A 21,351-nucleotide genomic window follows, 5' to 3' on the forward strand; every position below is an offset into this window, starting at 1 on the left:
GCCCTTCGCGCCCGTGGCTGGCCACGCACGCCCCGCCCCCAGGCGGCCGGAGGCGGGAGCACGCCACGCCCCTGCGCACGCCACGCCCCCAGGCGGCCGGAGGCGGGAGCACGCCAGGAGCACGCCCCGCCTACGCCGCGCCCACGCCGCGCCCCCTGCGCCGAGCGCACGCCGGGCGCCGGCTTCCAGCTCGGTGCGGCCCACCCCGGATGTCCGCCCCTCACTGACCCGGAGCAGAGGACATGGCGAACCAGGTAGGCCTGGCCGTGCAGCGCTAGCGAGTCCGAGGAGTGAGGGGACAGAGGGGAAGCACAGGATGGAACCGGGGCGCTGACCGCGCGGCGCTGGGCCCGTGGACAGGCGTGAGCTGTGGATCCGGAATGGTGCCTTGGGCGAGCTGCTCTGCGGGAAGGAGGGGAAAGTATCTTTGCTGCGTTGGGCTCCTTTCTGGAAAGGGCTTGGCTGCTTCTGCGGCAGCCGGAGCGGAGTGGGGGTGGGGAGAGCCGGAGCGGGGGGGCGGGGGGGAGTATCCTGGTAGAAGTGGGTTTGGAGCGCTAGAGCCTTTGCATATTATAAAATAAGTGACTTCCCGGGGTCATTCTTGCATTTAGCAGAACTACAGCCAGAACCCGTGTTCTCCTCACCCTTAAGGTCGCCGTGCTTCACGATTGTAATTCATAATTGAACAGTTACGGTGACTCCAAAGAATGTATTTGGGGAGGACGCCTAGGTCCCTTTCAGTATTAATATTTTTGAGCACTTAAGGTACCAGGAGTTTATGTCCTCTTTTAACCCTCCCGTGACACTTCTGCGAGGTATTATCCCCATTTTACAGAACAAAAATTGAAGCTTAGGGGTTGAGAGTGCTTAGTGGTCACATTAAGATAATCAAGATTCCGATCCAGGTCCGTCCCTGTGCCAGGAACTATTCCAGGTTCCTGAAATATGCATTAGACAATGAAGAAAGCCAGAAATAAGAGAATAACGTGAATAAATCATCTAAAGTCGTTTAGTGTTTTAATGTTTTGCAAACTTGAGAAATTTTCCAGAAAGACTTATGACCTTGAATGCTGAAGTTGAAAAGAAATGGTAGACTCTAGACGATCTTTTAGACTTAACAAATTTGCAAGTTGTTTTTCCTTATTACCAAATGCCTTTATTCGGAGGTGAAAAATGATAATCCTGTGATAGTTCAGATGCTGACGTAGGGCAATTGCCTGTGGATTTAGAGTGGAGCTTTGTTTTACTTAGAATTGTCATTGAAAGAAAGAGGTTGATCTTTCAGCATTCCTGAAAATGGGGCAAAGGGGCACAAAAATTTAGATTATGGGTGAATTACAGTACAATAAGGTATTTTAAGAGAGGGACCATGCTCCCATAACTTTTTACAACATAATTATTCCTGTTGCTTAAATTCTGTAGGATACATGATTATCCTGAATTTGACCTTTTGGGACTTTGTTTTGAGATTTATGGTACATTGAGTTGAAAACAGATTCAGATGCAATATCTGAATTTTCTTACCATCGGATTTAATACCTGAACTTTAATTGTAAAAGCAATAATTTCCAGCCCTACCAGTTTACACAAGCTGCTCATCTCTCTATGTAGTCCAACTCTCCTTGCATTCACACCTTTTGTTCTATTGCTACTAATAAATATTGACTCGTTTTTGCAAAGCTACACTATGCCAAGGACTCTGTTAGGGACTATACATACTCGTTTTCATTTACTTCTCACAATAGCTTTTTGTAATTGTAGGTGTTTTGTCACTGTTTGTAACTAACACTCATCCTTTTGTATCCTAGTTAAAAGTGAAATCCATCCACCAAAGTTAAGTCTTTCTCCACTTTGTGCATTCTGTAGCATTTTATGCCTCTCCCTTTAACTTATACTTGTTGGAACTGCTGACTTTCAAGTCTGTCTCCTATAAACCCAGCAGTTTACAACCTTTATTCTGTCAACACATTTCATAAGCATTATCTGAACTAATCAAAGCTTTAGGGGTTTGTGGGGGAGGGGTGGTAAAATAGGTGAAGGAGATTAAGAGGGTCAAACTTCCACTTATAAAGAAGTCATAAGGATGTAAAAGTACAGCTTTGGGAATAAAATCAATAACATTGCAATAACTTTGTATGGTGACAGATGGATAAGCAGATCTACTGTGGTGATCATTTCTTTATGTACTTAAACATCAAATCAAGGGCGCCTGGGTGGCTCAGTCAGTTAAGCATCTGCCTTCTGCTCAGGTCATGATCCCAGGGTCCTGAGATCAAGTAAGCCCTGTGTAGGGCTCCCTGCTCAGTGGGGAGCCTGCTTCTCCCTCTACCACTCCCCCTGCTTGTGCTCTTGCTCTGACAAATAATTAAAATCTTAAAAATAAATAAATAAACATCAAATCACTATGTTGTGTACCTGAAACTAATATAATATTCTATGTTAACTATGTTTCAATTAAAAAAAATTTTTTTTTAACTCTCCTCATTTACACCTGATTCTCTGGTAAAGGAGAAATGTACTGACTAGAATTTCTAACAATACTATGCTACAGAAATATGATACAAGTCCCATATGGAGTTTTTACTTTTCTAGTAGTCACATTAAAAGTGGATAAAGGGGGATCCTTGGGTGGCTCAGCGGTTTAGCGCCTGCCTTTGGCCCAGGGCGCCATCCTAGAGTCCCGAGATCAAGTCCCGCATCGGGCTCCAGGCATGGAGCCTGCTTCTCCCTCCTCCTGTGTCTCTGCCTCTCTCTCTCTCTCTCTCTCTATGTCTATTATGAATAAATAAATAAATAAAATTTTTTTAAAAAGTGGATAAAAACTTACTCCATAATACAGTAATCCGCCCCCATCCACAGTTTCAGTTACCCAAGGTCAGCTGCCATCCAGAAGCAGGTGATCGTCCTTCTGATCTATTGTTAGAAGATCAGTCAATAGTAGTCTAACACTGCATCACAATGGCCACATCACTCATTTCACTTCACTTCACACTTCACCTCGTGTAGGCATTTTATCACCTCACATCATCACAAGAAGGGTGAGTACATACAGTACAATAAGGTATTTTAAGAGAGAGACCATACTCACATAACTTTTTACAATATAATTGTTCTATTTTATTATTGTTAATATCTTACTGTACCTAATTTATAAATTAAACTTTATCATAAGTATGTTTGTATAGTTCCAGACATCTGCTGAGAGTTTGATTATGTATCCTTCTCAGATAAGGAAGAACTACTGTATTCAAGTTACTATCCTGACATATAATTCATATTTTTTAAATACTGAAATACTTTTCCTTTTTTTTTTACTAAGTCTTCATAATCTGGATAACTTTTACACTTACAGTTTGTATCAGTATAGACTGGCCATTTTCTAAGTGCAATAGCCACACGTGGCAATTGGCTACTATATGGTATAGCAGAGTTAAAAGGGGTAGATACAGTATTTTTTTTAAGGTGTTTTATTTATTTATTCATGAGAGACACAGAGAGAGAGAGAGAGGCAAAGATACAGGCAGAGGGAGAAGCAGGCTCCATGCAAGAAGCCTGATGCGGGACTTAATCCCGGATCCCGGGATCATGCCCTGAGCCAAAGGCAGACACCCAACTGCTGAGCCACCAAGGCATCCCAAAAGGGGTAGATAGAGTATTTTAAAATTCCCCCATTCTGATGCTCTTTATGCTTCTTCCCACTTTGCAGGTTTGTACTAAACTAGTATTAACTTAAGCCATCCTTAGCCAAAGGAATACCGTAGGGTACATGTTAAGCATTCAGATTCCCTGGATCTCATGCCAGACCTACTAAATCGGATTGTCTTGGAACCTGTATTTTTGACATGCTCCTGCTTATGCATTGTAGAAGGTCATTAAATATTTAATAATAAAATTTCTTAACCAAAAGAGGCTTTTATATATATAATGGTCATCTCCATTAAATTTTTTAGTGAACATTGTTTAAGTGAAACCTAAAAATATGCAAAACAGTTCTCCATATCACTTTGAGGTGTATAGTTTTTTATGATTGTGTGATACACTTTTTAAGATTAGCATTCATCAGGATCTAAACTAACTAATAAGTAGTTTGTTATTAGTGCAGGAGGATAAACGACTTGTTCTCTTTTTTTCCCCATTTCAGGTTATCAAATGCAAGGCTGCAGTTGCCTGGGAGGCAGGAAAGCCTCTCTCTATAGAAGAGGTAGAGGTGGCACCCCCAAAGGCTCATGAAGTTCGAATTAAGGTAATGATACATCTAAGGCACTGGAAAAGAAGACTTACAATTAGGTCTCTGGGTAAATGAGTCCTCTGAGGATAAATCCCAAAGGCCAGTGTCAAGGAGAAGGCATTGAAAGTCATCCAGCCTTAGAATCACAACATCCTCCTCTTATTTTACCCCCTTCGCTTTTGCAGCACTCCTCTCCATCTTTTTAGCTTTGATATTGAGCTCAGCAGTATTTCCCATGGATCACTGGATTACTGCAATTTATCATCTGTAACCTGTGTTTAAGAAGCCTTTGTAAGCTAGTCCTCTTTCTGCCTGTTCTGTAACTTAAAATGTGTGATGGCACATTAGAAACAAAAGAAGAAATGATCTTCAGTTTTGTTAGAGGAGATTTCAAATAAGATTTGGAAAGAGGCTCCTGATTTGACTGGAGCAAGAAGCAAGTGAAGAGAAATATATATATGTGTGTGTGTGTGTGTGTGTGTGTGTGTGTGTATATATATATATATATATATATAAATATTTATATAAGTATATATGTATACAGACATAGATATATTAAAATATCTATATATAAAGTAGATATAAATATATAAATATTTATAAATACATATACACACACACACATAAAGAAAGAAAAAAAGAAAGCAAGCTTAGAGAGCTCTAAAATGTACTGAGCTTTGCAGACAAAGTCTGTATTCAGGGAATCCATAAGTCTAATGCTTCTCAACCTCCGTTGTGGCAGAGAAAGCCTCTCCAGAGGCTACCCCTGGAGAGGGGGATATTGCACAAGGCAGCCAACTGGGTATTTTTAGCATTCTACTCTGTACTTGTTTTGATATACAACTAATATTCTAGAAAAAATAAGCTCTTTCTTGCTGTGAATTAGAGTATACTTTCCCTATCTCACCTCCAAATGCTCATGCTCTTATGCATCAAATATTAGGTTGAGAAGCCCAGGGCCAAAAAGTTTCCAGGATCCTTTTCAACCCACACACCGGAATCTGCAGTCTTATAAATTTATACATTTTTCTTTAAATTTAGAAGTTAACCTGATTGTGATTATGCCACTGAAAAAGAAAATGTGTCCTGTGATGTACTAAGATGAGCTGAATGGAACATGTCATCTTCTCTGGGAAACTACTAACAAATAGCAAAAAAATGTTACCTTATAAGCAGGTGGTGTATAGGTGAGAAAGAAGCATAAATATAAATACTCCAAGACTTTTTTTCTGTGCTTTTAGTGGTTTAGTAAGATGAGTCACTTAAAAGCAGAAAGATGAGACTAAAGGGCTATTTAAGTAGAAGTTATGTGTGGCTGCTAAAAGCGGAGTTGGTTTCATTAAAAGCTCTGAATTTTGGCCCCAAATAAGCAGGCGGTCAGATTTCAGAGGTAGTCCGTACCTTCTTAGAAGTTGCATTTGTCAGGGCACCTGGGTGGGTCAGTCAGTTAAGTAAGTGTCTGACTCTCGGTTTCAGCTCAGGTCTTGATCTCAGGGTTGTGAGATGTAGCCCCAAGTGAGGCTGAGTGAGTGTGGAGTCTGGTTGAGATATTCTCTCTCTCTCTCTCTCTCTCTCTCTCTCTCTCTCTCTCTCCCTCCCCCCCTTCCCCCCCCCCCTCAAAATAAAATATATGGGGAAAAAAGAGGAAAAGAAATCACATTTGTCAATAGGGAGGAGGCTTCACAGCAGTGAAGTGAGCCCCACCTGCTTTGTACACCAGTCATATTCCCCTCCACACCTGGAGGCTCGGTGCCCATAAAATCCCCTTGTTTACCTGCTCTTGCTAGCATGCACTGAAAAGGAGATAGATGTACCATTTTTTTGCATATAAATACACCATTATTTTTATGTTTCACTTAAAAATTCTGCCAATTCTAATTGTTCAGATACCGTAGATGACAAGCACGTGCTGTTTTAAAGAGGTTAAAATACCAAAGAAATGTATCTTAGAATCAATGAAATACACTATTAAAAATGCCTTTCCTTTGGCCTGTATCTCACTCTGAATTGCATGCAAACACACTTAAATGGTCTCTAATATCCTGTTAGATTATTGCCACTGCAGTTTGCCACACCGATGCCTACACCCTGAGTGGGGCTGATCCTGAAGGAAGTTTTCCAGTGATCCTGGGACATGAAGGTGCTGGAATTGTGGAAAGTGTTGGCGAAGGAGTTACTAAGCTGAAAGCAGGTAAGGGGAATTTGAACCACTTAATTTTATAATTTCAAGTTATTTCTGCAAGGAAATTATATTTCTAATAAGCTATACACTGTTTCTTCGTGAACAAGTTATCACTTGAGTCTTTGTCAAGAAGGAAATTACTCCTTATCTGGGAAGCCACAAATATTTGAGAGCCTTTTTCATATTCTGTGACTACTGTTCATCTAGAATTATTTAAGTATATTTCCAAAACCAGTTTTGATCAATTAAACAAGAATTTTTAAAGATCCATCAGTAAGTCAGTATTTTGAAGTTCGTGGCCTTGTTCTTCAGTTGCAATTTTAAGAGCTTCATTTCAATCAAAATTTTGTACTTGTATTTCTTCCGTAGCCAGTGTCTGAATGATGTTTTGTAGGTAGAGTTCTAAGTTGAAGTTCTTAACTTTGCCAAGTCACATGAGTTGAGAGGAATGGGTATTTGCAGGGGCTGATGTATTTAGAAACAGATGCTCCCTATTCAAGATAATGTCTTTGCATGTTTCCCAGGTGACACTGTCATCCCACTTTACATCCCACAGTGTGGAGAATGCAAATTTTGTCTAAATCCTAAAACAAACCTTTGCCAGAAAATAAGGTTAGTATCTTTGTTACTTTATTCTTAAAATAATAAGTAATTGTGTGGCAGTCTACATGAATTATTTCATTCCAGCTTTATGGCAGCCCCACTTTCACTGGTATCACCATTTTCATAGATTAGAAAATTAAGACTCAGAAATTAAGTGGCTTACTCAGTATCATAACTATTAGATAAAACAATTTTCTGAACCATTCTCCTTCCATAACTCTAGGCTAAATTCGCCAAAATAACTGTTAAGGAGGGGCATACTTATGAAATTAAATGAAATCATTTTTATGGGCCATTTTATTGTCCATGAAATCGAAGTAATAAAACTCATAAGGTTATTAGGAAAACTACAAGAGATAACATAACCTCTTGACACAGAAAAGGTGGTTTTATTGTAGTAAGATAACAGCACTTAAAGAACCACAACTTTGAGGCAATTTAAGATCTCCGTGCATTCACCTTTTTTCTTCTTATTGAGGTAGAACATATGTATTAAAGTACTTAGTCTATAAATCTGAAGTGTACAGCTCAATGAATTATTATGTGTATTCGTACCTAATGGTTATAACCCCTCAGATCAAGATAGAGAACCCTAAAAAAAAAAAAAAAAAAAGATAGAGAACCCTTCCAGAACCCTACAAAGTTACTCATATCCCTTCCATGTCAGTACCTGCCTCCCTCAAGGGAACCACTGTTCTGATTTCTTTTGCTACGGGACTTCATATATATATAGAATCACATACCATGTGTTCTTTTGTCTGGTTTCTTTCTTTCATAATGTCTGTGAGATGTATCCAGGTTGCTGTGTGCATCAGTTCTTTTTGTAACTCTGTCATATTTCATTCCAAATATTTATTTATCTGTATTTATTCTCTTTTTGATGACAGTTAAGTTGCTCCCTAAATGTTTGGGGTTATTGTGATTCATGCTGCTATAAATGTTCCTGTGCATATCTCTTGGTGGATATATGTACTACTTTGTCTGGGGTCTTTTCCTAGGATTGGAATTGCTAAATGTAATACTGTGATTTCATTTAGATGACCAAATGTATACCTCTCATATGTATTTGGTTTTCTGCCATGGTTTCTGGCTCATAGCTACTAAAAGCCTTGAACTTTCCCATGTTATTTGTTATAAAGGTACCTTTGTCATATGAGTGAAGGTGACCTTTGGAAAACTGTTAGGAAACCTATGGATGGCCTGGCCTTTGGTAGGGGAAAAGGGTATATTGAGGCTGAATCAGCCAATGGCCAATATAGTCAATGATGACTATAACTAAGCTTCCATAAAACCCCAAAAGGACTGGGTTCAGAGAGGTTTGGGGCAGGTAAACACATGGAGACTGAGGAGACTGACATACCTAGAGAGCGTGTGGAAGCTCCTCAGCTTTTCCCCATACTTCCTGTGCATCTCTTCATCTGGCTGTTGATTCATATTTTTTATCATATCCATTAATAACATAAGTGTTTCTATGAGTACCATGAGCCGCTCTAGGAAATTAAAAGAACCTAAGGAAGCAGTCTTTGGAACCTCCAGTCTGTAGCTGGTGGGTCAGAAGCATGGGTAACATGGGGCACCTGGGTGGCTCATTTGGTTGAGCCTCTGACTCTTGGTTTCAATTCAGGTCATAGGGTCAAGCCCTGTGTCGGGCTCTGCACTTGGCACCAAGTCTGTTTGAGATTCTCTGCCTCTCCCTCCCCTCCTCCCTCAGCTCATATGCACACATGTGCACTCTCTCTCAAATAAATAAAATCTTAAACACACACACACACACACACACACACACACACACACACACACACGTAACAGCCTAGAACTTGCAACTGGCTTCTGAAGTGGAGGGTAGGGGGCAGTCTTTCTAGGACTGAGCCCTTAACCTGGAATATGATACTATCTCCGGGTAGCTGGTGTTGGAATTGAGTTAAATTCTCAGACACCCTGCTGGTGTCCAAGAATTGTTCAGTGTTGTGTTTGAGGGAAACCCCACATACACACACACACACACACACACACACACACACATTGGAATTGGGTCCATGACCTAGAAGAGTGAGTCATATGTGGAAGATCCATGTGTTCTACATTTGTTTTCTAGTGCCATTGACAAAATTAGTTTTTATTTTTGGGAAACAAGATTCCATTTATTTTATAACATAAGTCCAGTTGGTTTTGGCAAAGCTGGAACCAAAATAAGTCTTGTTTTGAAAGATGATTTTTTTTTTTAAAGATTTTATTTATTGATTGATGAGAGAGAATGAGAGAGAGGCAGAGACATAGGGAGAGGGAGAAGCAGGCTCCATGCAGGAAGCCCCAATGCAGGACTCGATCCTGGGACTCTGGGATCACACCCTGAGCCAAAGGCAGAGACCCTCGACCACTGAGCCATCCCTGAAAGAGAATTTTCTAACACTGTCTAAAATCTTGGGACCTATCAAGTATAATAATGGTAATGGGCTTTTTGTGGCTGTCTGTAGCCTTTTAGAGGGACAGGTCCTTTCAAAGCATAAATTGTATCCCATGTCACTTTTTGTTTGAGAAAATTCCTCTGGGACAGAAGTGATTTCTTACATTAAGGAAGGCTAACCAGACTTAAGTTGCTCTCTTAAAGATGTAACAATTCTTTATGGTAGGGCTTTGTCACATAGTTGTTTTTGTTTCTGGTCACATATTTCTCTCAAAGGAAAACCATTATTTCACCTGTGTATTTGTTTATTATGTGTATTCCAAAAGACTAGCCTAAGAATGTACATCAAGTTATAGTGCATTAATTTTACTAAAAATAACAAATATTTATTAAGCACCCTGTGCTAGGCATAATGCCTTATGTAACACCTCATTTGATTTCTATAGCAATCTATAAGTAAGATAGGATTATTTCTCTCCATTTTCTAGTGAGGAAACTAAGGCACCAAGGTTAACTAACTGGCCCAAGATCACAGAAGATTTTGACCCAACACTGTTTGACTTTAGGGCCTATACTCCTAAGCAGGATGTTACATTACCTACTTAGAATATCAAAAACAATTTTTGGTACCATTTATCATACGGTTGCCTTTGTGAGGTTTTTTCATCCTTCATTAGCATTACCAACTATATAGGCCGATAAACAAAGTGAAGAGAAAGAGAAGGGAACCTGAATCCTAGAGGACTATTTTGAAAAGATGCCTCCTAAAGATCTAACTTAGCCAATGTGGCTATTTTCATCACCTAATCTGCATAATGGCTCATAATCTGTTTGTGTAGATTCTGGTTTTGGCTCTATGCTTTAAGTTATATATGTTCAGTTTCATGATGGAATTTTAAAATTACTTCATCTGATCCTTAAGTTGTATCTATTAAATTTATTTCAATACCCAACAGTAAGATCCAGAAGGATATCAAATGTTGGAAAAGATATGTAAGGTTAAAAGTCTTTTTTTAAGTTTCTCTAATAAGGTATTGCTGAAAGGTGCTAAATTATTAACACATTAGAAATTAGACTTTGGGGGGGGCACCTGGGTGGTTCATTCAGTTGAGTATTCAACTCTTGGTTTCAGCTCAGGTTGTGATCTTTCAGGGTCATGAGATTGAGCCTTCTGTCAGGCTTAGCTCAGAAGAGCCTGCTTGAGATTCTGTCTCACTCTGCCCCTCCTGCTTATGCCCACATGTGCTCTCTTGTGATCGCATGCTTGCTCTAAAATAAATAAATCTTGAAAGAAAAAAAAAAGGTGGGGTGCCTGGGTGACTCAGTTGGTTAAACTTCTGCTTTCGGCTCAGATCATGATCCCAGCATTCTGGGATCGAGCCCCATATTGGGCTCATTGCTCAGTGGGAAGTCTGCTTCTTGTTCTCCCTCTGTCCCTGGCTTGTGCTTACTTTCTCACTCCCTGTCTCTCAAATAAAATTAAAAGAAAGAGAGAGAGAGAGAGAAAAGAGAGAGAGAGAGAAAGAAAGAAAGAAAAGAAAAGAGAAAGAGAGAGGAAAGAAAGAAAGGAAAGAAAGAAAGAAAGAAAGAAAGAAAGAAAGAAAGAAAGAAAGAAAGAAAGAAAGAAATTAGACTTTGGGTCTTAGCATAATTTTCTATCTACGTGTCATTTAAAACTGATTTCTTTTTCCTGTGCATTTTGGGAAACCTGATTTTACCCTTTTTCCTTTTTTTATTTTCCTTAGAGTTACACAGGGGAAAGGATTAATGCCAGATGGTACTAGCAGATTTACTTGCAAAGGAAAGACAATTTTACATTATATGGGAACCAGCACATTTTCTGAATATACAGTTGTGGCTGATATCTCTGTTGCTAAAATTGATCCTTTAGCACCTTTGGATAAAGTCTGCCTTCTCGGTTGTGGCATTTCAACTGGTTATGGTGCTGCTCTGAACACTGCCAAGGTAAGAGATTGGTCTGGATTTTAGCTTCTGTTCTAATTTGATACAACAGAGCTTTGCTAGAATAATGCAGTGGACCCAGTCTGTGAGAAACCTGGTGATGTCCTTGACAACTTGTGCAGTGAGTACCTCATAGACTGTCTTTACTGTTAGGTGGAGCCTGGCTCTACTTGTGCCGTCTTTGGCCTAGGAGGAGTTGGATTGGCGACTATCATGGGCTGTAAGGTGGCTGGTGCATCCCGGATCATTGGTGTGGACATCAATAAAGATAAATTCTCAAGGGCCAAGGAGTTTGGAGCCTCTGAATGTATTAACCCCCAGGACTTCAGTAAACCCATCCAGGAAGTGCTCATTGAAATGACTGACGGGGGAGTGGACTATTCCTTTGAGTGTATTGGTAACGTGAAAGTCATGGTAAGTATGTTTTGCTTTATTCTTTTCTTTTTTCTCTAGCTTTATTGTAATAAGAGCATATAATAAATATACAAAATATGTGTTAATTGACTGTTTCTGGTAAGGCTTCCAGTCAACAGTAGGCTATTAGCTAAATTTGGGGGTGAATCAAATGTTCTTTATGAATTTTCAACTAGGTAGGGGGTCGACCCCCCCAACCCCTATTTATTGTCTAGGGGTCAGCTGTACATCCACTTTACTAACTTCGAGCAACAACTTCTTTAAACCTCAGTTTCCTCTTGTGTAAAATGCAAACAGTAATAACCTCTACCTGACAACAAAGTAGATACTCAGCAGGAGTATTATTCTCCATCTGCTTCCTTTATTAAAGATATTAGAATTTTGAACTAGGATTTACTTTAATAACTAGACAGCAAATAAAAGCTTTAAATTGTTCCATTTTTTGCTAACATGGTAGTCAGGTTAATGAATTTGTTAAGTACCTGTTAAAACTGTTGAATGAAATTACATTTAATGTAATATCTCCCCCGAAGATATTTTACTGATATTCTCAGCAAAATGCACTGACTTCTGTGATTTGGTCCTATCCCTGCCTGCAGAGAGCTGCGCTAGAGGCCTGCCACAAAGGCTGGGGTGTCAGCGTCATAGTTGGAGTAGCTGCTTCAGGTGAAGAAATCGCCACTCGTCCATTTCAGCTGGTAACAGGGCGCGTATGGAAAGGCACTGCCTTTGGAGGTAATTTAGTGAGTGAACACATTTTCTCTTTTGTTATTTCCATTGGCAGAATTTTAATCCCAGGCTGATTTTTTTGTTTGTTTGTTTTAACAAGAATGTTCCCGTCTCATCATAAGTTGTGTGTATAGTTTTTGTTTGTTTGTTTTTTTGCAGGGGAGGGTGTTTCACATTGAGTCAGTATTTACTCCTGGAGCTGAGGAGATGTTCAACTTCCTCTGAAGTACAAGATCACTTTTTACACACAAATCAGTATCCTGTTGATGAGGAAATAGTTGGGGTAGGGCAGGAGTGAGAAGTTGGTTCCATGGTACGCTAACAACAGTGTCAATCACACTGTTACATTGTGGACTTAAATAGGTTATTGGCATTTCTCCCATTTTTCCAGAGTGCAGTTTTTGTTGGATATGATTATATCTCTTTTCTACATAGTACTGATTTCACCAATAACCAATACAAAGCCTTAAACTGAAAGTACTATATTAGACAAAACCTTATAACAAAATTGAAAAGCTGCCAGACTGATCATTTTTCCCTTTTGTGATCCTAAAAAAGTACATGGTGGTTTGAGGTTGCCTAACTACTGGTAGAATGCTGAGAAACATTTTCCATCTTTTTTGTGGTTGCTTAGCCAGGAAGCACAAATCATGCTTCTATATCTCAACAACCATAATTGAATGAAATTTCAAGTTTTTGTAAGTTTTTAAGACTATATATAAAAATCACATAAGTTTTTAATACTCTGTATTTAACAAAGTATCACTTAGAATCATCATCCTCATATTTTTTTTTCATCATCCTCATATCCACTTTTTTGAAGGTCAGAGGAAAAGATCAGGAAAGTAGGAGGGGTTTGGCCAAAGTTTTCTGACTTATTACTATAGAATTCATCATAAAAATGTCACAGACTCCCTGGGTGGCTCAGTTGGTTAAGTGTCCGACTCTTCCTTTCAGCTCAGGTCATGATCTCAGGGTCTTGAGATTGAGCCCCATGTCAGGCTCAGCATGGAGTCTGCTTGAGTTTCTCTCCCTCTCCTCTGCCCCTCTCCAATGCATATGTGTGGGTGTGGGTGTGCACACACACCTGCACACTCTCTCTGAAATAAATAAAACCCTTAAAAAAAAAGAATTCCTTTAAAAAAAAAGTCAAGCTGACCAAACCTGCCTTTCCAACTAGATGTGTGCCTCACGTATTTTAGAATAGAGTTTTAAAGCCACACATCTTTCTCAGGTCCTTATCTATATCTTAAAGGGCCTTCTGAGCCTGAGAGACTGAGCAAGATGATCCTAATCTCTCACTGAAGCCTCATCCTCCCAGCACATGCTGGTTGGGAAGTAAGCTGGAGCATTGGGGCCCAATGGGTGTTGTTAAAATATGACCCACAGATGGAAATAGAACTTTTGGTGTAGAGAATAGTGGTGACTGTACTTGTCTTGGTTACCAGATTTAAAGCAGAAAGAAAGGGGCACCTGGCTGGCTCAGTGGGTAGAACATGTGACATTTGATCTTGGGGTCATGAGTTCAAGTCCCATGTTGGGTGTAGAGCCTACTTTAAATAAATAAAAATAATTTTTTAAAAAAAGGACAGAGGGGCAGCCCGGGTGGCTCAGTGGTTTAGCGCCACCTTCGGCCCAAGGCATGATCTTGGAGACCCAGGATCGAGTCCCCCGTCGGGCTCCCTGCATGGAGCCTGCTTCACCCTATGCCTGTGTCTCTGCCTCTCTCTCCCTCTCTGTGGGTGTCTCATAAATAAATAAAATATTTTTAAAAAAAGGAGAGAGAAAAAGCCCCACAGTCTGTAGGGGAAGAATAATTGGTAGAGGACATAAGAATAGAGATTTGGATAAAGGCTCAAAAGACATTTTAGATAAGCTACAAAGTGTACCTGGGTACCTGGGTGGTTCAGTCAGATAAGTGTGCCTTCAGCTCAGGCCATGATGATTGCAGGGTCCTAGGATCCATCTCCTCTGTTTGGAGTTCTCCACTCAGTGGGGGGTCTGCTTCTCTCTCTGACCCTCCCCCTGCTCTTGTGCTCACATGCTCACTCACACGCTCTCTCAAATAACTAAAAGAAAATTTTTTTAAGTGTCCCTGGTTTAAAAGGTAGGAAGGCTTTTTTATTGTTTCATTGCTTCTTTCAATACAAGTGAAAGATTGGAGTATTTTTGTTTAAAATCTTAAATAGCTAAAAATTTCCCACTTTCGTTTTCAGTTTCACAGTTTTCTAGGGTTAGATGCTATCCCTAATTTCATTGTTGAATTTAAAACCAAAGAAATAAAGTCACATATCACATCACTTTTATTCTTTCCTGAGTTTTATGACTATAGAAATCTTTGCTGCTGTGGACCTAGATAGGTTTATTCTAAGACTTCCAGAGTTCTATCCTGGATAGTTTAAAACTTAGTCTCAATTGGCTAAGCTATTAATGAGATTTTAGTAAATCTTAGTACAGTAAAAGAGAAATACTCAAAAGGCATTTACTGTTTTCTTTTTTAAAGACGTGTATTAAGTTCTTTCTCCTTTGTATATGCTGATTTTGAAGTTTTTCGTTCCTCTTTAATTCATGAAAAAATTTAATCTCTTTAATGTCTGTCAGCCACTAAGCAATAAATATACTATAAAGATTTGTTGAGTGAATTAATAGACATGTGATTTCTTTTAGGATGGAAGAGTGTGGAAAGTGTCCCAAAGTTGGTGTCTGAATATATGTCCAGAAAGATAAAAGTTGATGAATTTGTGACTCACAGTCTGTCCTTTGACCAAATTAATGAAGCCTTTGACCTGTTGCATGCAGGAAAGAGGTAAGCTTCCTCTTTAGATATATATTATAAAACATAGTAATGATTTAGGGTTCATAGAGGAAGGGTAAAAAAAAAAATTATTTTAGTGGTCTTAAAAGATAGCAGTTAAAAACCTCTTTATTGCTTCCTTCTCTTACAGCATTCGAACTGTTGTAAAGCTTTAAATTCAACAGAGAAAACATGTCCATCCTTGTACTGAAGTCTTGTGGTCCACCTGGAACAGCCAGACAAGTAGGGAGATGCTCTTCTAAGTTCACAGTCTCTTAGACCTTTTCTACTACTACTTTTAGAGTAACCTTCTCTAGGGAATAATATTTTTTGTATAATTCATAAATCTCTAATCAAGGACAAGGCTAATACAGTCATAAATCTGTTTTCTGAACTCTCCTTCACATGAATAATTGCCAACCCATTAAGGAGTATTCTAACATAATAAAAGTAATTTCTGTATATGTCTAGGCTGTTTTATGCTGAATTCATTCTCATGGTTCCTATCCCCATAATCTTCATTCTTTAAAGGAAAGCTATAGGAAACAGGGCAGTGATATCTGAACCATGCCACCTTCCATCCTCAGCAATGTTTGCTTAACTTTTAAGAGTCTCTGGCCCATTTACTAAAGAACAATTTCCCCTGCCATCAGGGGCAAAGTTCATCAAAACCAAGTCTGCCTCTGTGAGATTACATTCTTGAGAATAGATCCATGCTCAGTATGTTCAGACATACTCTCCCAGTTCCTGGTAAGGCATCTACCCCACCCTGGGCACTAAACTTCACTGACAAAACTACCTTCTGGGCATAAGTAGGTGAATGTGTGTTGGTAGTGGCTCTATGAACTTTAAAGAACATTAAAAAATACATACTAAATTTCAGAGTTCCCCAGTACTTTTTCAGTTGGTAGTGGCTCTATGAACTTTAAAGAACATTAAAAAATACATACTAAATTTCAAAGTTCCCCAGTACTTTTTCAGATCGTCACATTTTACCACTTCTAGATCACACTGCCTTTCCTCTCCAGAGGTTTTTTTGTGAATTATCTGTCCACACTACAGAGGAATTATCTTTCCTTGTCACCTAGAATTTGGTGTTTTTTACTCATGCATGTTGTTACACTTTTAGTATACATATCCATTAACCTTCTAGTCTTTGGTATTGAAAACCTAATACTGTCTGGTTCTGCAGCTTTCATTTTTTACTGATTATTGTGTGATGAATCCATGTTATTGTGTATTGAATCCGTATGATGCTCTCATTCACTAATTTTAATACTATGCAATAGTATTTAGTTATATGAGATAACAGTTCCAAATGATGGCATAAAGTAGCTTCCAGAGCTGTTTCTGTATTGCTAACAACACTGGGGAAACAGTCTTGTATATCTTGATCATTGTGTTGGTTACTTAGTATGTATAGATGCTTGACCCATGAACACCATAGGTTTGACCTGCACAGATCTACTTACACATGGATTTTTAATAGTACAGTACTGTAAATGTATCTTAACATTTTTTTCTTTAGCTTACTTTGTTGTAAGAATTCTCTTTATAATGCATATTTTTAAAATATGTCAATCAACTGTTATCTTAAGGCTTCCAGTCAACAGCCAAAAGTAATATGTGGGTTTTCAAATGCGTGGAGGGTCAGCAACCCTGACCCCTGCATTGTTCAAGAGTCAACTCTATATCATAAAATAAGTATATCTTAACTTTACTAGAAATTGTCAAGTTGTTCCTCAAAAAATGGTTGGAAACTTTTGCAAATCAGATGGGTGTGAAATAGTATTTCATTACTTTGGTTTGCATTCTCCTCAGTTACTAAAGTACTATTACCGTGCATTCATATTTCCTTCTTTGTGAAGTATCTGTTCACATCCTTTGCTCATTTTCCTATTGGATTATCTTCTCTGATTAATTTTTAGAAGTTATTATAGATGCCAATTCATCAGTTTTATATTTTAATGTATGTCCAAGAATTGAAAATTCAAATAGAGAAAATTATATAAGAAAGAAGAGCAACACTCCTGTCCCACAACAAAAAGTTGATTACGGTCAAGTTTATATATCTTCCCAATAGTCTGAATGCATATCATAGCATTTATACGTATCCTTTAAAATTATGCAAAGCATATTACAGACTGTTTTTGTATTGATACACTGGATATGCCATGCACATAGATCTCTTGGTTGGAGTGAAGCCATGTACTTTTGTTTTAATACTTTTGTTTGATGTGGTTTAATTACTCCTTATAAAAAGGCTGTGTTTCTGAGCACCATCTAGTGGACTGTAAAGTAGAAAATTGGAATTATGGTCAGGATCTCTCCTTTTTGGATCTTGATGCATTCGTAGGGCCAAGCAGTGCAACCTAGAGGGCTGGAGATACACTAGGGGCCCAAATGGCCCCAAACTATTGCCCTGAGAAAACTGGAAGAAGAAATCAAAACTAGCTTCTACTAAAGCTGGTTCAAGAAATAAGCTTTTAAGCTTGTTTGATTTAGCCTAGGCTTCCAGAAACAAAAGGTAGTATTACCTTGAGCAATTGCATAAGAAAATGGACATGTAATAATGGAGAGCAAATAATTCTTTAAAAAGTTTCTTCCCTGTTACTTTTCTTCTACCTGACATATACACAAATGAGATGGCAAGCATTTTTATGTTCACCAATGTGAAAAAGCCATTTTAAAATACTAAAATAATTAACTCCAATTCTTATAGCTGGCCAATTAGTGAGTTTATTTTTCATTTTTGTCAAAGTACATACTCTTGAGCCAGCTAATTCAGTTTTACAAGTACAAGCATTTCCTGGCTGAAAGCACAATTGATCCTTTTCAAAGAACTAGTAGAAACGAGTTTGTAAGATCCTTACTATAAAGATTCTTAGATCATGGGACTATAAAGCCTTTTCAAGATCCTTTTAATACATCCTCTTGGATACCATGTAGGATGTTATGTATAATGCTGGACAAAATAGGGTTTTGGAAGAAAGTATAGATAAAAATAGCTAAAATCCATTCAGCATATGCATGTCAGCAAATCTATCCTGGTTGTCCAAAATTAGGAGTCTACTGCTTTAGAAGTATTGTTGGGAATTTTAAGTAAGTATCTTAAATTGCCTTCCAGACAGATATGTAACTTTAATATCAATGGCTAACCCAATGAATATTTCATGAAAGCTAGTATAATGTATTTTTAAGTACCCAAAATTTTACAGTATTAAGAACTAACTGTAGGGGTACCTGGTTGGGTCAGTTAAACGTCCGACTCTTGGTTTCGGCTCAGGTCATGATCTTGAGTTATGGGTGGTGGGATTGGCCCTGTGTCCAGCTCCGTGCTCAGGGCAGGGAGTCTGTTCGAGATTGCCCCTCTGCCTCTTCCCCCACTCACGCTCACACTCTGTCAAAAAAATAACTTTAAGCAACTTTTTTACTGAAAAATTTTCCTATACCTAGCTAACATTTTTCAGATCTTGCTTGCATATCCGTTTTCAGCATGTGCTACTTTTTTTACTTAACCCTACTGATGTTCACTGGAGTAAAATAGTCCATATACAGACATGTCTGACTTGGAACAAGTTCTTTATTGTATGCAGAAAACTAACATAAAGTAGGAATGGATAAAATGATGAGCTTTGAGGAGGAGGCAGGAAAAAACTGCATTATATCCAAAACTCTGTCACAGGGAACCCGTTAATGTGTGTACAACTTAAACCAAACAAATCCTCTAAAAAAATATTCATGCTATTTCCATTTATCCCACTTGAATGCAAAATTATACATAGCTGGTAATCCTCAACATGTTTGTTAGTTGATCTAGAGATAGGAGGAACATATTTTCCATGCATAGAAGGCTTCAGAACATTTTCTGCTTGGCTACCAATCTGCCAGGCCAGTGATCAAAGTCCTAAGGTAACTGACAGTTCTTTGGGCTTAGAGTCACTCATTGACCCAGGAAAAAAGACCAACTTTGGATTCAGCCAATTTTAATATGCAAAATTGGATACTTTGTCAGCAAACGCCTTTTAGAAAAGCTATACCATAAACACATTTGGAAAGCACTTTATTAATTATAAAGAGAGATTTAGATAATAAATGCATAGAACTAAAAGAATTGTGTCTTTACAGAAACAACTACAAAGTGAACAGGGACATACAAAGTCCTCCATTATACAAATTGCTTTGGTGGAACTTTTCTTTATGGGCACAAAGCAGGTGGGATGGCTTTTAAGCAGACTGGTTGTGATGCCTGAGTGGCTCAGAGGTTGAGCATCTGCCTTTGGCTCAGGGCGTGATCCTGGGGTCTTGGGATCGAGTCCCACATCAGGTTCCCTAAGAGGAGCCTGCTTCTCTCTCTGCCTGTGTCTCTACCTCTCTCTCTCTCTATCTCTCATGAATAAATGAAATCTTTAAAAAAAAAAAAAAAAAGACTGGTTTTTATCAGGTGGACATTATACCAGAATCCCTTGGGATGACATAAATTTGCACATGGTCCTTTTCCAAGAAAGGAGTGCTAATCCACCACAGAACCACCTCCAGTTTAGAATGGACTGAAATGTCCTTGACTCCCAAAACCAGGATATATGAAGCAAGATAAACAGTGAAAATGTGCTTTAAAATATTCACTGTTTAATAAGCGACTTCATACTAGAAGTTCTTATCCTTGACTGTTGTTTCCGCAGAATCACTCAGGTCTCAGATTTACTAATAAAGTTTCAAAAATTCTAGCCTGAATTTTCTGTTGACCCCTGAGCCAACTACTGAAATAATGCAGATTTGTTTTTTTCAGTCACACTATCTATATAATAAAACAGTTGTTACGTTATGGTATCACTCGACAGAGAAGAATGGCGATTTGTCCTAGTCAAGCAACCAAGTAAAAACCTAGAGAAATCAGAGCCCTGGAGTCCTGATTGTTTGTCTTGTGCTCTTCTCATGACACCAAAATACAAATGTACCTACAAGTTTTGGAAAGTGTTAGCATGTTTGTTCTCAGAGTGGGATGAGGTGCTGGGGTAACAGTAAAAGGGCTAAGCACCCAGGAGATGTAAGCAATTACTAAAAGCTTTACAGTGGTAAAAAATGAGACATCTATTTTAAAAAATAATTAAAATACTTGGAGCTCTAACAAACATATTACTGATAACTTTCCAGGAAGCTCTTCTTCAGTGTTCCACTTACTTTTTGGCACATTTAATAAGATATACCAGTGTGAACACATTTTTTAATATAGCCAGAGAATCGCCATAGACTGACACTTCTGTTTTTGCTCAGAGTCCTCAAAATAAAAAACAGGTAGCCAAGGCCACCTTATTCCTGCTTCCTTTTTCTCAAAATCACCAAATACAAACCACTGTTTTTCTTTTTCATACTTACAACCCAAAAGAAGAGATAAAGGGGAAGGCTGCCGCTTCTCAAGAGTTCAAATTCAGGAGAGCCAGAAAATCTCCATGAACTGTGTTGCAAAGTTGACCTTTCCTTAAATGTTCATTTTTTTTAAATGAAACACACTGAAAACTTTTAGGATATTAGCATAATGTAGCCTACACTGTGAAACAGTTTGCTCCCAAGGCATTAATGTCCAGATGTTCTTCTCTATTGGAAAATGGGCCACACATCCACATTACAAAGTGGCATAATTTGCTCTTCTTGTAGCCATAGAGCTTGGTAGAAGTCAAATACCAAATATAGACACAATCTTATCACACGATCTCAAACAGTGACAACATTTTTAACTCCCAGACCACTAAAATACCCTCCTCACTTCTCCTACTGTATGTTTTGCCCCAACATTCACTGTATTCATTGCTTAAAAGCTCACAGTTTATGAAATACAAATACAAAGCAGGAAAAGGTGAGGAAGATTAGTGTTAGATTTCAAAGTATCAGAATGGGGACACCTGGGTGGCTCAGCAGTTGAGCATCTGGCTTCGGCTCAGGGAGTGATCCTGGGGTCCTGGGATTGAGTCCCACATTGGGCTCCCCATGGGGAGCCTGCTTCTCCCTCTGCCTATGTCTCTGCCTCCCTCTCTGTG

The 21,351-nt window shown here is 38.8% G+C and overlaps 1 protein-coding gene across 1 annotated transcript; it reads left to right on the forward strand.

Annotated features, from left to right (window-relative positions):
• The first annotated feature begins 67 nt into the window (after positions 1-67).
• LOC112932644 (alcohol dehydrogenase class-3) lies at positions 68-15,780 on the forward strand. The gene is made up of 9 exons (XM_072755583.1): positions 68-254; positions 4,142-4,243; positions 6,278-6,419; positions 6,935-7,022; positions 11,163-11,382; positions 11,533-11,793; positions 12,393-12,528; positions 15,190-15,328; positions 15,468-15,780. The coding sequence occupies exons 1-9, from the start codon at positions 243-245 to the stop codon at positions 15,490-15,492; spliced, it is 1,125 nt and encodes a 374-aa protein (XP_072611684.1). The 5' UTR covers positions 68-242; the 3' UTR covers positions 15,493-15,780.
• The last annotated feature ends 5,571 nt before the right edge of the window (positions 15,781-21,351 follow it).

The sequence above is a fragment of the Vulpes vulpes genome, chromosome 4 (genome assembly GCF_048418805.1).
Source record: "Vulpes vulpes isolate BD-2025 chromosome 4, VulVul3, whole genome shotgun sequence".
In the NCBI taxonomy this organism is placed as follows: Eukaryota; Metazoa; Chordata; class Mammalia; order Carnivora; family Canidae; genus Vulpes; species Vulpes vulpes.